The 16,316-nt window shown below is 40.6% G+C and overlaps 1 protein-coding gene across 3 annotated transcripts in view; it reads left to right on the top strand.

The window, feature by feature from the left end:
- Nucleotides 1–16,316, top strand: part of mapre3b (microtubule-associated protein, RP/EB family, member 3b) — a 67,698-nt gene that overhangs the window by 19,385 nt on the left and 31,997 nt on the right. For 2 of the 3 annotated variants that reach the window (XM_073057061.1, XM_073057059.1), the window contains exon 2: nucleotides 14,461–14,588. In XM_073057061.1, the coding sequence (XP_072913162.1) occupies nucleotides 14,468–14,588 (121 nt within the window). In that variant the 5' untranslated portion in view covers nucleotides 14,461–14,467. Of the gene's footprint in view, nucleotides 1–10,843; nucleotides 10,866–14,460; nucleotides 14,589–16,316 lie in introns of those variants that run through there. The other variant, XM_073057060.1, reaches the window with a different exon arrangement.

Here is a 16,316-nt window from a genome sequence, read left to right as displayed (position 1 = left end):
AGCGCTGATGCTAGCGACGTCTTATTTGGCACCCATGAACGTAAACAAGTCTACTGGAGACATAACCTGAAATGAACATGTACAACTAAAGTTATCCGAAAACAAGTTGCTGTTTTCAGCTTCGTTCTTGATGAAGTATGACATTTGGGTGTATTGAATATCACCTTAGAAAGTAAAAGATAAAAAGTATTTTCTAGGCGGACTTATATCACCTTACCATGTTATTCTTGCACTAACAAGTTAACTGAGCTATTACCTTAAAACTCTGAACTGCAATACTCAGAAACAAATTGGCCCCTTAATTAACTAAATACAAAAGTGCATCGAATGACTTTCCAATAGAAGAATAACCAGAAAACTTCACATCTAGGACGTTAACTTGCCCGTGCCTGTTAGATTGCGCATACATGCTGGTCTGAGAATGCAATTCCATCTCCTCCTGAGGGGCGTGTGGATTTGCCCAGGGTCTTCTTCCATATCTCCCACCACCAATGATTTCAGGGCTTCTTTTGCTCCTTCTGCCAAGTTAAACAACATCTTCATACCCTTGATATTCACTTTCAAAATCGCTGAGTATATGAGGAACTGTCAACAATCCCGTTCTGTCAAAGTTTAGCACGGATCTCCTTGTATCCCTGCCGTTCCTGCATCGTTCTGGGGCTGTAGTTGGCAAAGAACTGCAGCTGGGTGCCATCAGGGAGAGTAGGTTTGGCTTTCCTCGTGCCCTCCAGGATAGCCAGCCGGTCAGTGTACTGTAGACGCCTAAAGACCATGGTCCGTGGTCTTGAGGTGTTGTTGGAAAAGATCCTGTGTGCTCTTATCGAACACCAATGGAGTGCTGTGGGAATTCATGAGTGCTGGAATCCAATTAGGCAGCATCTCCTGGAGGTAGCCTCTCAGATCGTCGCCCTCAACACCTGTCGGTAAGTTAACCAGCCGCACATTGTTTCTCCTGGATCTACCCCCCAAGTCGTTTAGCTTCTTCCATATCTTAGTCACCTCCACGAGACAGGAGTTAGTAACTTTCTCATTCTTGCTTAAGCTAACCTGAATGTTGTCTATTTTGTTGAAGACCGTGCTAATTTTTTTTTAGCATGAATGTCCGTTTGCTCCTTTAATGACTGGAGAATGTTGCTATTCTCTGTCATACGCTTCTGTATGGGGTCAAGAACCTTTTCCAGCGACTCCTTTAGCATGTGGGCTACCATTTCTTGCAGCGATTCCATCTCCATTGCCATTCTTTGTTTAATTAGCATAGCTATTTCCTCGGATGAATCGCTAGCTTGGTGTCGTCTGCTGGTATCTTGTTTTGTGGTTGAATTTGGATCTTTTTTTGAGGTATTGTCTTTAGTTAGATCTTTCTCCAACTCAACCTTGTATTAAGACCATCTGTGAGCCCTAAAGAACATGAAAAAGGAGGGTTATATGTCAGCGCTCAGTGCTGTGCTGCCATCTTGCCTCATGCCTCATGGGAAGTTCTTAAACCCACGTTGATTATCAGCATGAAGGAGATGCCATCACTGATCTGTACTGACTGTGGTCTTCCAGGAGAAAATCAAGGATCCAGCTCCATAGGGAGATTCCAAGGCCCAGGTTTAGAAGCTTGGTGATTAATATTGATGGGCTGATAGTATTGAATGGCATCATATGTGTAACCATATATGATATAATGTAAAATATGTGAAATTTACAATATGTTACAATATCAACAGTGATGAAATGCTTTGAGAGGTTGGTTATGTCTAGATTGAACTCCTGCCTCAGCAAGGACCTGGACCCATTGCAATTTGCCTATCGTCACAATAGGTCAATCTCAATGACTCTCCACACGGCTTTAGACCACCTAGACAACACAAACACCTACGTCAGGATGTTGTTCATCAACTATAGCTCAGCATTTAATACCATCGTTCCCACAGTCCTGATTGAGAAGTTGCAGAACCTGGGCCTCTGTACCTCCCTCTGTAATTGGATCCTTGGCTTCCGAACTGGAAGACCACAGTCTGTGCAGATTGATGATAACATATCCTCCTCGCTGACAATTAACACTGGCGCACCTTGGGTTTGTGCTTAGCCCACTGCTGTACTCTCTATATACACCTGACTGTGTGGCTAGGCATAGTTAAGTACCATCTATAAATTTGCTGATGATACAATCATTGTTGGTAGAATCTCAGGTGGTGACGCGAGGGCGTACAGGAATGAGATATGCCAACTAGTGGAATGGTGTCACAGCAACAACCTGGCACTCAACGTTTGTAAGACGAAAGAGCTGATTGTGGACTTCAGGAAGTGTAAGATGAAGGAACACATACCAATCCTTATAGAAGGAGCAGAAGTTGAGAGAGTGAGCAGTTTCAAGTTCCTGGGTGTCAAGATCTCTGGGGATCTAACCTGGTCTCAACATATTGATGCAATTATAAAGAAGTTAAGACAGCGGCTATATTCTATTCGGAGTTTGAAGAGATTTCGTATGTCAACAAATACACTCAAAAACTTCAATGGATGTACGTTGAGAGCATTCTGACAGGCTGTATTACTGTCTGGTATGGGGAGGGGTGCTATTGCGCAGGACCAAAAGAAGCTTCAGAGGGTTGTAAATTTAGTCATCTCCATCTTGGGTACTAGTCTACAAAGTATCCAGACATCTTCAAGGAGCAGTGTCTCAGAAGGCAGCGTCCATTATTAAGGACCTCCAGCATCCAGAGCATGCTCTTTTCTCACTGTTACCATCAGGTTGGTGGTACAGAAGCCTCAAGGCACGCATTCAGTGATTCAGGAACAGCTTCTTCCCCTCTGCCATTGAATTCCTAAATGGCCGTTGAAGCTTTGGACACTACCTCACTTTTTTTTAATATACAGTATTTCTGTTTTTGCATGTTTTTTTTAATCTATTCAATATATGTAATTGATTTAGTTGTTAGTTTTTTATTATTACTATTTTTTTCTCTCTGCTAGATTGTATTGTATTGAACTGCTGCTGCTAAGTTAACAAATATCACATCACATGCCGGTGATCTATATAACATATCATATATGTAACCATGATTCCTTTTTGCTCCTCCAATCTAATCATTTCTCAAAGCACTTAATATTCAAAATTCTTTAGCAATTATTTGCCATTATGTCGTGGGAGGTGAGCTTTATTATCTCTGTCAAACAAGCTCCAATAGTCGCTTGAACCAAATGCTGAGTCACTGCAGCATTTTATTCAATATCATTATGGCTTCTTCCCCACTGTCTCTATTTGTTCTGCATCTAGAAACAGCAGTTCCATTGAAAGCAAGATTGTTTGCAAGAACATCATTGTAGGTATGGTGTCGTTTGTGAGTTGAATTTGATATGCTGCAAATTCAGGCAACAGTTTTGTAATTTATTTTTCATGTTGGAAAAATATTTATACTTAGTTTTGCAAAATTGTAATATGAAGAAAAGTTATCTTGTGATGTCCATTGAAGCTAGTGAACATTAAAGTACAATATATTTGAACAGCCAGTTAGTTTAATTTTTAATTATACTGTTCTTCTAATTTAAAATATTTGTAACTGTTACTTGGTTATACAAAACCAAGTCTACTTCAGAATATGAAATGTTCTCTGTCTGTGCGTCATCAGAATCTACATAGTCAGTTTATCTACAAATGGTTCTGATACATGTTAACAGAATGTAAAGATAGCAATGATAGCTTCAAACAGTAAGGAAAACGATTCATTCACAGTTTCAATTTTGCAATTTTAATGATGCAATTTACTGTACTTTAAATAGAACATGTAACAGGTTGCCTTAAGAATAAATGGCAATCTGAAACCATGGAACAAGTATTTAGTGAATCTTTAATCAAAGGTAGAAGAAGCATTAAATTATATAATTAATGAAAATATTTGCCTGGTTACTATGCAAAAAATATTATGTCTGAAGATTGATTACATTGTGAAGAACTTACTATTCCTTGTCAGTAAAAAATGACCTCTGAATAACATTCACTTTTTTATTTAGCACTATTCAGACCATTTAAAGTAATTTTTATTAATAAAGGTTATTTATACAAATAAAATATTAGACTATTTGGCTCTAAGGAAAGCTGCCTCAGGTTTTACATATTAAGTTGTGAGAAATGTTCTGTTTTAGTGCAGTTGACTCTATTCCAATGTTGCAGTATAACATCTGCAGTAGAATAGGTTGTAGTATGGTACATTATAAAACTTCAATATATCATTAGTTAAATCTTGGAGCAAATTTATCATTTAGGCAGGTGGGAATTTACTGTAACCATTCCTTAAGAAATGAATTTTGACTTTGTATTCTGAAATACCTATGAAAGAAAATTTCAGATTTCCTTGATGAGAAAGGCATACAACTATGGATAAATTAATTGTGTTTAATCATGTAAATGAACAATATTTATCACCATTCAACCTTAACTGCATTGGTTTACATTAAAGGAATGTTACAGCCATTAAAATGTCACATTCATTTTACAACAAGTGCAATAGTTATGGAGGCAAAATTGGATTTGCTTTGGTATCTTTTTGACCTTTAAGAAATTGCAGAATTGTTACCAATTAGTGCAAATGAAACTGACCATTAAAGTTTAATTCATTCAGAATCCAGTACTGTGGCTCATATAGCTAGAGAAATTTCCAGTTCAGCTTCCATATTATAAATGGTTGAAACATTTTTACAGTATTTCAATAAAGTTTTATTTTGAACAATGAGCTGACTTTTCCTGAAGGTTCAGTATGTGCAATTTTGACCTAGGAGATGCAACTACTGAAATGCTATTTATCGATCTGGTTAAGGAACATGAAATCTGATAGAGAATTCTGTAAAGTGGCATAAGTAGATGCATTAACAAGAGTTTCCAAAGTTGAAATTGTTCAACTTATTCATTGGCTTTCTTTTGAGATGGATGTTAGAAAGAACTTATACTTGCAACATTGAATCAGTGTAACTGAAATTACAAGACATTTATTGGCTTTAGGTCTTCAGCTTGAAAGGAGTGTCATTTTCACAATCAGAATATGTAAATTGATATTACAGTTGGATATTTTTTGTAAATGTCATCCTTGAATAAAGAGTATAAATTGAATGAGGGTTTATGATTTTTTTTGCCAGTGTTGTATTCAGAGAATTTGTAAATAAAAGATAACAATGAGGTGCAGAATATCAAGGGTATGAGTTTACTCTACATGTTGTGTGAAATACTTTTATTTGGGCAGTGTTCCAGAATAAGACCAAATACTTTTAAGGGTAATAAAAGCATAATTGTTTTAAGTATAGAGAACAGAACTGCTTTGGTATGGATTGAAAGTCTGAATATCTTCACCCATTGCTGTAAATTTCTAAACTTTTTACAGTATTGTTTCTGCTGCCCCTTGAGATCTTCGTTTCCTCTGTACTCTTTGTTGCTTATCTGATGTGTTTCCAAATGGTTGGAAGCTCATTCAACTCAGCAAATGCATTTCTATTTTGTCAGCAGCTTCTGCTTTCTGATGGCAGCTGTTACAGAGGTTGTTTTCTTTGAAACAAAGTCTGAAAAGGGATTTAATTGATTTGTCCATTCTTTAAGTTGAATCCTTGTCCACTTTTCACAAATAGCATCTTGTACAAAACAAAGCTACATGAATTCTATCTAGTAAACACAAAGTATACTGCAGATGCTGTGGTCAAATCAACACATACAAACAAGCTGGATGAACTCAGCAGGTCGGGCAGCATCCGTTGAAATGAGCAGTCAACGTTTTGGTCTGAGACCCTTCGTCAGGACGAAGTTCATACTGCTGAGTTCATCCAGCTTGTTTGTATGGGATGAATTCTGTCTGCACTGTGCTGCTCCTCGTTACCTTTATTCTCATTAATCTTCATCCTCGTCAACCTTCATTAGCCCCTTTCTGTTCAAAGCATGCCCTTTTCTTTTTTATAAATTCCCACTTGACTCTCCCTTCTATTTCTTACATTCATGTGTTCCAATATGCAGCCTTCAATTTTGACAACTTTCAATTTTCAATGCAAGCTGTTGACCAAAGTTTTTTTAAAAATCTGGTTTAGCATTCTCCCCCTTTTTTGATAATTGCATAATGTCTTCATAAAATGCAGTGACCAAACCATCATCAATGAAACTGCCAATTTTAGAAAGAGTTTCCAGCATACACCCCAACTGGCTGATACACGCTGCTCCGCAGAGAATCCTGTAAACACCAGAGATGGTAGATGGTGGAACCCTGCATCAAGGAGCACAGCAGGTGTATCAATTTAGGTTACCTGGAGTCATCAGCAATAGTAGAACATTGCATTTGCAAAGGTCGTAGGATTGACTCTGACAGCGCAAAACTACTGTGCCACTCCAATGGCTTATGGGACTGCCTGGTGAAGGAAGCCATTGAAATAAAACTAGAGGAAAAGAATTTTAACTAAGACAAAGGTCTTTCTCTAAGTAAGAACTGGAATTCGATTGTAAGCAAGGTGAGACAGCGGAAATCTGATAAGACGAGGACTGACCAATCAGGAGAGATGCATGTCGGTTAAGATCGATACCTGTACCCAGTTAGCCTAAGAAAACATTATTTGCCAATTTTAGAATTTGTTTATGTGATAAATGCTAAAGCTATAGTTTATTCTTGCTTGTACTTACAAAACATAAGTTTTCCAGGATAGCATTTTCAATATCATTTAATCCTTTAGCTATTCAGAAGGACTAGTTTACAATATAAGATTTGTTTTGTGTGGATAGACAATAGACAATAGGTGCAGAAGTAGACCATTCGGCCCTACGAGCCTGCACCGCCATTTTGAGATCATGGCTGATCAATTACTATCAATACCCGGTTCCTGCCTTGTCCCCATATCCCTTGATTCCCCTATCCATAAGATACCTATCTAGCTCCTTCTTGAAAGCATCCAGAGAATTGGCCTCCACTACCTTCCGAGGCAGTGCATTCCAGACCCCCACAACTCTCTGGGAGAAGTAGTTTTTCCTTAACTCTGTCCTAACTGACCTACCCCTTATTCTCAAACCATGCCCTCTGGTACTGGACTCTCCCAGCATCTGGAACATATTTCCTGCCTCTATCTTGTCCAATCCCTTAATAATCTTATATGTTGCAATCAGATCCCCTCTCAATCTCCTTAATTCCAGCTTGTACAAGCCCAGTCTCTCTAACCTCTCTGCGTAAGACAGTCCAGACATCCCAGGAATTAACCTTGTGAATCTACGCTGCACTTCCTCTACAGCCAGGATGTCCTTCCTTAACCCTGGAGACCAAAACTGTACACAATACTCCAGGTGTGGTCTCACCAGGGCTCTGTACAAATGCAAGAGGATTTCCTTGCTCTTGTACTCAATTCCCTTTGTAATAAAGGCCAACATTCCATTAGCCTTCTTCACTGCCTGCTGCACTTGCTCATTCACCTTCAGTGACTGATGAACAAGGACTCCGAGATCTCTTTGTATTTCTCCCTTACCCAACTCTACACCGTTCAGATAATAATCTGCCTTCCTGTTCTTACTCCCAAAGTGGGTAACCTCACACTTATTCACATTAAACGCCATCTGCCAAGTATCTGCCCACTCACCCAGCCTATCCAAGTCACCCTGAATTCTCCTAACATCCTCATCACCTGTCACACTGCCACCCAGCTTAGTATCATCAGCAAATTTGCTGATGTTATTTTCTATGCCTTCACCCAAATCGTTAACGTAAATGGTAAACAGCTGTGGTCCCAATACCGAGCCCTGTGGCACCCCACTAGTCACCGCCTGCCATTCCAAGAAACACCCATTCACCGCTACCCTTTGCTTTCTATCTGCCAACCAGTTTTCTGTCCATGTTAATGCCTTCCCCCCCCGATGCCCTGAGCTTTGATTTTACCCACCAATCTCCTATGTGGGACCTTATCAAATGCCTTCTGAAAATCGAGGTACACTACATCCACTGGATCTCCCCCGTCTAACTTCCTGGTTACGTCCTTGAAAAACTCCAACAGATTAGTCAAGCATGATTTACCCTTGGTAAATCCATGCTGGCTCGGCCCAATCCTATCACTGCTATCTAGATATGCCACTATTTCATCCTTAATAATGGACTCTAGCATCTTTCCCACCACCGATGTCAGGCTGACAGGTCGATAATTCTCTGTTTTCTCCCTCCCTCCTTTCTTAAAAAGTGGGATAACATTAGCCATTCTTCAAGCCTCAGGAATTTATCCTGAATCTAAGGAACATTGGAAAATGATTACCAATGCATCCGCAATTTCCAGGGCCACCTCCTTTAGTACCCTAGGGTGCAGACCATCTGGATCTGTGGATTTGTCAGCCTTCAGTCTCATTAGTCTTCTCATCACCGTTTCCTTCCAAATGTCAATCTGTTTCATTTCCTCTGTTACCCTATGTCCTTGGCCCATCCATGCATCTGAGAGATTGCTTGTGTCTTCCTTAGTGAAAACAGATCTAATTAAATTCTTCTGCCATTTCTCTGTTTCCCATAACAATTTCACCCAATTCATTCTTCAAGGGCCCAACATTGTTCTTAACTATCTTCTTTCTCTTCACATACCTAAAAAAAAAAAGCTTTTGCTATCTTCCTTTATATTCCTGGCTAGCTTGCGTTCGTACCTCATTTTTTCTCCCCATATTGTCTTTTTAGTTAAGTTCTGTTGTTCCTTAAAAACTTCCCAATCATCTGTCCTCCCACTCACCTTAGCTCTGTCATATTTCCTTTTTTTTTAATGCTATGCAATCTCTGACTTCCTTTGTCAACCACTGTGGCCCCTTTCCCCCCTTTGAATCCTTCCTTCGCTGGGGGATGAACTGATTTTGCACCTTGTGCATTATTCCCAAGAATACCTGCCATTGCTGTTCCACTGTCTTTTCTGCTAGGCTATCCGTCCAGTCAACTTTGGCCAGCTCCTCCCTCATGGCTCCATAGTTTCCCCTGTTCATCTGCAACACCGACACCTCCGATCTGCGCTTATCCTTCTCAAATTGCAGATAAAAGCTTATCATGTTATGATCACTACCTCCTAATGGCTCCTTTACTGCAAGATCGCTTATCAAATCCTGTTCATTACATAATACTAAATCCAGAATAGTCTTGTCCCTGGTCGGCTCTCGTACAAGCAGTTCCAAGAATGCATCCTTTAGGCACTCTACAAACTCCCTATCCTCTGGTCCAGCACCAACCTGATTCTCCCAGTTCACCTGCTTGTTGAAATCCCCCATAACTACTGCGACATTACCTTTGCCACATGCCAGTGTTAACTCCCTATTCAACTTGCACCCAATATCCATGCTACTGTTTGGTGGCCTGTAGACAACACCCATTAGGGTCCTTTTGCCCTTACTGTTCCTCAGTTCTATCCACACAGACTCTACTTCTCCTGACCCTATGTCCCCCCTTGCAAAGGACTGAATCTCATTCCTCACCAACAGGGCCACCCCACCCCCTCTGCCCACATTTCTGTCCCTACGATAGCACGTATACCCTTGTACATTCATTTCCCAGGTCTGATCTCCCTGCAGCCATGTCTCCGTTATCCCAACAACATCATAGTTACCCATTTGCACCTGAGCTTCAAGCTCATCCGCCTTATTTCTGACACCGTGCATTCAGATATAGAATTTTTAACCCATTTCTCCTCTCTCTGTTTGAATCGCTGCCTATTGTGCTTAACCCAGCTCCCCGAACTCCCATCGGGCTATACGCCCCTAGAATTTTGTTGTCCTTCCTAAATTTACTTATTCTTTCAACACATTTAACTCCATGTTCCGTCAGACCATCCCTCTGTACATGAGTCCTCCTTATCACTTGTTCCGCCCCACCTTCCTCAACTACACACTTAATATTCCGGAACCGTGTAGTCCCCACCTGTCCTTTATTCTTCCTCTCGCTATCCTCTCTCACATTCTGGATCTCCGCCCCCTGCAAATTTAGTTTAAACCCCCCCCAAGAAGCACTAGCAAACTTCCCTGCAAGAATGTTAGTACCGCTCCAGTTCAGGTGTAAACCGTCCCTTCGGAACAGATCCCACCTTCCCTGAAACAAAGCCCAATTATCTACAAACCAGAAGCCCTCCCTCCTGCACCATCCTCTCAGCCACGTATTAATCTTTATAATCCTTCTGTTCCTTGCCTCACTCGCACGTGGCACAAGTAGCAATCCTGAGATTGTTACCCTGGAGGTCCTGCTCTTCAGCTTCGCACCTAACTCCCTGAACTCCCTACGCAGGACCCCCTCACTCATCCTACCCACGTTATTGGTCCCTACATGGACCACAACATCTGGATTCTTGCCCTCCCTCTCGAGAATAACCTGCACCCGATCTGAGATGTCTCGGACCCTGGCACCAGGGAAGCAACATACCATCCGAGACTCCCGATCTTCCCCACAAAATCTCCTATCCGCCCCCCTGACTATAGAATCCCCTATCAATACCGCTCTCTTCTCTTCCCTCCTCCCCTTCCTAGTCAGATAGAGTTGGACCCACAAAAGAATGGCTGATTTTTAAATATATATTTTCAAATAAAGTTCTGCTTTTTTACGAAAAATTAAATACATTGTTGGATTGTTCTATTTTTTTAATGTACAATTTTGTATCAAACATAGCCATATAAATGGAATATGTTCACATGGAAGTTTGCAGTTCTTTTCCATTGGCACCAAAATAGAAATGTAAATGTTCCAAAAGAATTGGATAGGATTGAAATGGGAAGAGTTGCAAAGTTTCATAGGAATATACCATTGAAGGTGCAGAATTTCTTAATATTTATCAGATCAGTTATGTTTGACAGTAGTTAAAAATGGTATCAGGAACTCTTTCTGTTACAGTCATCTCCCAAACTGGCATGGAGAAGTAACAGATCTTAACAGGTAAGGACATTAAAAAGAACTAGGAATAAGTCAGGCAGCTTTTTTATCTTGCTCCACCATTGGTTAGAATAATGTCTGATCTAATCTTGGCTGGAACACTACTCGCTCTCCCTTCTACCACCATTGACAACAAATTTCACGTCATGTTTGATAACAAAGGGTTATCTTTGAAGTGATAATAATCCTCATTCTGTTTCTGAAGGTCACGTCACAGTGCAGTGGGTTTATGCTCAGCCTGCTTGAACTTCTCTAAGTGTCATCTCCATCTCCTTTGTGAACCTCCTTATGGGGACATTCATTGTGTGTGTGTGTGTGCGCGTGCACACCCTTAACTCCTGGTGGAGTCGTCGGGGTGCTGTCATGACAAGCTTTGCACCAATCTTTTTGGTGATTGCTCATCGTATGGCGTGTCTTGGGCATCTGAAACCTGGCGGGGCCCGTCCCTCTTCAGGTTTTTGTTTTACACAAGGTCGAGTTGCTAGCTCGACACTCAACCCAGGCACGGATGGAGAGCGTGCAAGGGAGCCGGCCGGATTTGAACTCTGAACTTCTCGCCCCGAAGTCCAGTGCTCATGCCACTACATTCCAGCAACATTCACTGTATTAGGTTCTTAAAGAGCCAATCTTTTATCTGACATTAAAATAGAATTCAAAGTATTTTCAGGTTAATTGAAAAGAAAACCTGGTCTCCAGTCCACTCCTATTGAAAATTAATGAGATAGTGTGGCGACCCACTTTATGCGCAGGCGAACCGGCTCACAAATAGCCAGTGCGCGGGGGGAGACTTTGGTAATGCACCTCTGATGTCATTTCCGCCAGGAGAGGGCGGGCGCTAGGGATTAAATGCCATCGCCGTGAAGTTTGAATAAACTAGTCTCGAAACGACTTACCGACTGCGTGTCGTTATTTCAGCGCTGTGTGTAACACATCGCTACAATAGCATGATAAACTATTCGCACTTAATATGAATTTCCTTCATTTAACACATTTCACATTTTCACCTCAATGATGGTGCTTATTACATATGCAGTCTTAATGTAAACTTTTAAGCAGGACCTTGAGGCTACTGGCACAAAGTCTTCAAAAGGGATGTTCATGTTAATTCAGAGAATGCTATTATCAGAATATTTTTGTGATTGCTGGAATCAAAATCAAGAAGGATAACTTAGAACGCTTAATTCAATGCAAAACTATGTGCAGTAAGGAAAATGAGTAAATGAAAAGATTTTGAGAATGTTGAAAGTTTCATTATTCCATTTTTTGTTCTCAATAACTGAAGGAAAAACTGAAGGTAGTTTTTTTTTGCTAATTTCATTATAGAATTGAATATTTACTCACATCACAATTTGCAGTTGTTCAAATTTGTGGTGTTAGTGTTATCTTTTTGGAGAGTATACCAAAATCTCACTTGAGATGTACATAACTGACATTTAGAAGGTGACAGTAGAGTGAAATTTGAAGTTGAGTACATAACTGTAACTTCATAATTTATTTAACGTGCATGATCAGACACAGTATATTGTTGATCAGTGTATCCCATAATGATCAGCATTATTTTTATTACGGAGTGTGGAACAAAAAAGGAAAACCTATTGCTACCTATACTTAGTCGGTGGGATCAGTTGCTGTTCTTTTTGGAGATCATGTTTGATTTGGGAATCATTTCATGTGTAGATTCTTTATTACAGTAGAATTTTGGACAAATTATCTGATAGATTTTACAATTGCTATGACTCTACATAATTCTACTGCCATAATAGATGTAAATACTTGTGCTTCACAAATTAGTAATTTTTCCATAGTTATACCTAAGGCACTGTAGAACTGTTCAATTTGTTTATTTATGTTTCTTTTGTGACTTTAGTTTTCTTTAATTTTGGGAAGATGTATTCTAAAGTTGCTAACTTGTATTTAAGAATGTAGAGTGTTTCTTTTGGGTCCTGAGAAGTTTCTGGATTTGGGAAAAGAATTCTCTGGATTATATAGCATTTATAGGACTTAGAATGCTTTGTTGAATGATACAAGGACTCCTGTGACTTGATATTACTGAACTGGAACAGCAGCTGGATGTTCTTTGGCTCCTACAGGAGAATGAGGAGGTGATAAATAGAAGATATGGGAGGGCAATCAATCCTAAGTTGCAGGAGGCAGTTAGCTTGGTAACAATTAGGAAAAGGAAAGGGAATAGGTCAACAGTGCAAAGTACCCCTGTGAAGAGGGAGAAGAGGAGTGCTGTAGTGATAGGGAATTCCATAGTTAAAGGAGTAGAGAGGAGGTTTTGTGGATGTGACAGAGACATCAGAATGTTAGGTTGCCTCACAGGTACCAGTATCAGGGATCCGCAGCATTCTAATTGAGGAGGGTGAGCAGCCAAAAGTCATGGTACACGTTGGTACCAATGACACAGGTAAGAAAGGGGATGAGGTCCTGAAAATGCAATATAGGGAATTAGGTAGAAAGCTGAAAAGCAGAACCACCAGGGTAGTAATCTCTGGATTGTTACCTGTGCTACGTGCCAGTGAAGGTAAGAATAGGATGATTTAGCAGATGGATTTGTGGCTGAGGAACTGGTGCAGGGGGCAGGGTTTCACATTTCTGAATCATTGGAATCATTACTGGGAAAGGTATGACCTGTGCAAAAAAGACAGGTTACACCTGATCTCTGGGGAAACTAATATCCTTGCAGTCAGGTTTGCTAGAGCTGTAGGAGAGGGTTTAAACTAATTGGTTGGGGGAATGGGAACCAGATTAATGGGACAGTAGGTATAAAATCATAAAAACATAAGACGTAGGAACAGAGTTAACCATTTGGCCCATCGAATCTGCTCTGCCATTCTGTCATGGCTGGTCCTTGGTTACAGTCAGGACTCATTTGAGTTAGTGGTGGAGAGGAGGTCACTAAACAAACTGTTATCCATTAATGGACAATCAGGCACATCCTCTCCATGACCTACTGAACAAGCAGCAGAGCACCTTTTTGAACAGACTCATTCAGCTCCACTCTCACAAGGATCGTTACAGAAAAACTTTCCTACCTAATGCAATAAGCATATACAATAATTCATCTCAGTGCAGCAGGACAGCACACATCATAGTACAATAGTCTCTGCTTTATTATTTGGTATATTATTATTTTTTGTGTTATTAATAGTTAAGAAAATCTGCAGATGCTGGAAATCCAAAGCTACACACTCAAAATGCTGGAGGAACTCAGAAGGCCAGGCAGCATCTAAGGAAAAGATAAACGGACGACATTTTGGGCAGAGACCCTTAATCAGGACAGTGGCTATAGATAGTGTTTATGAATAGTAGGGTATAGCTAGTGGGAGGGAATGAATTTGGTTTTGCAAACTCTAAGAAAAGGGAAATGTTGAGTTCTAAAATTACTGAATTATTTTCATCCTCATTCAGCTCCTCCCCTGCAGCACTTCACTTATAATTAATTTCCCTTTGTTCAAATAAATTTTGGTAAAGCAGTCTACTATTGTTTAGTGCCTGAAGTACAAAGGAGAGAAATATACCTTTATTAGGATGTCTGTACTGTCCATTTGTTCTGTGTCTCTCTCAACTAATTTATTGTATTTTTTTTCTGCAGCTGGGGGATGGCAGTAAATGTTTATTCCACCTCTGTGACAAGTGAAAATCTGAGCCGACATGATATGTTGGCATGGGTCAATGACTCCCTCCAGCTCAGTTACACCAAAATAGAGCAGCTATGTTCTGGTAAGATGATGATTATTAATTCTTTTGTATAAGTAATGAGCCTTGTTTGCAAAAGCAATAGCTGGTGAAACTGTACAAGGAGACAGAATAGACCTCAGACGTTGGAATCTGGAGCAACAAACAACGTACTGGAGGAACTTGGTTGGTCATGCAGCATCTGTTGGAGGAAAGGAATTGTCGACATTTTGGGGCAAAACTCTGCACCAGGATTGAGAATGGAGAGGTGAGCTGGTTAGCATGAAGAGAAGGGGAGGGAAATGAGTCAGGGATCATTGGTGGACTGAGGAGGGTTGCAAGGTGACAGGCAAGTTATACCAGTTCGGCGAGGGGAGCAGGGGTGGAGTTGCAAGACAGTAGCAAGTGAGTGGTAGCTGGAGGCAAGCAAAGGTAGAGGGGAGATAAACAGAGGGAGTAAGGTGGTGCGAGCAAAGTGGAAATTGGAGACAGCTGCTAGAAGGAGATGATGACGAACACAAAGCACTATCAGTGCTGGATTCTAGCAAATAAGGGAGGGGAGAATGAAAATTGGAACCGGAACCAGGCAAAGGACAAGGGGTAGGAGACGTGCGTGCGTGCGTGCGTGTGTGTGTGTGTGTGTGTACAAAGAGAGGGAGAAAGGGGGGCAAAGTAAGAGGACTACAGGCAAGGACAAGGGGTAGGAGACGTGTGTGTGTGTGTAAACAAAGAGAGGGAGAAAGGGGGGCAAAGTAAGAGGACTACAGGCAAGGACAAGGGGTAGGAGACGTGTGTGTGTGTGTAAACAAAGAGAGGGAGAAAGGGGGGCAAAGTAAGAGGACTACAGGAGGATGGAGGTAGGGAAGGGTAGTAGTGATTGGAAAGGACGATAAAACCAACGGAGGGGAGAGTTGGACTTCACAACCTGTTCTTTCTCTACCATTTTATTTAAAATACTGAAAGAAATAGACTTAAAAAGAGGCAGGGCTATTTCTACAAAAAACATTTTTGGTTGCTGGTTCCAGGGATTTTACATAATATGAATCTAGTTATCAGAATATATGGTATAGATACAATCTGCATGTGAACTAATCTGTTCTGAAAAATACTGTAGAGAATTCTGGTATTCCATTACCTCTCACTATGAGGTAAGCATGCTTCCATTGAAAATAACCCTCAACAAGATCTCATTTTAGACTCACAAAAATGTCTTAACATTTGTCTGTCACCAAGCGCATGAGCTACTCATCAGAACTCAAGGAACAGAGAATGCTGGAGTTTGTCCTAGCATGGAAGTTCTTGACGTTCTTGTCAACTTAAAATGGAAAACATTCCAACCTACAACACAACAATCATAAACAGAAGAACTTTAAAAGTAAACCATGATTTCTCAATTCAAATTATGATTCCAAGCAATCCCTCAAGACTGGAGATAAATTACTTCCACACCAGGTAGTGGAGTAACTAATTTTGGAATTGTTAACACTTCCACATGTGGGGCAAGGGCATAAGTCATTTGTAAAGTGCTTTGCTCTCTCTGCCACGTAGACAGGATCTCGAAATGCACATGTTTTGCTTCAAGGTTCTCAACATCAGCCCAAATGCTTCTTCACTTTGTGTGGTCATTTGCAGATTTCACAAAAAGGGGATGTTGCATTTCTTCAAAAAAACTCTGAGCATGTGGAGTCATAGAAAAGTGCAGCACAGAAACAGGCTTCAGCCCATCTAGTCCATGCCAAACCATTTAAACTGCCTACTCCCTTCTTCTCAATC

The sequence above is a fragment of the Hemitrygon akajei genome, chromosome 9 (assembly GCF_048418815.1).
Source record: "Hemitrygon akajei chromosome 9, sHemAka1.3, whole genome shotgun sequence".
NCBI lineage: Eukaryota > Metazoa > Chordata > Chondrichthyes > Myliobatiformes > Dasyatidae > Hemitrygon > Hemitrygon akajei.
Note: the sequence above shows the minus strand (reverse complement) of the source record. Positions and strands in the feature narration are given on the sequence as shown.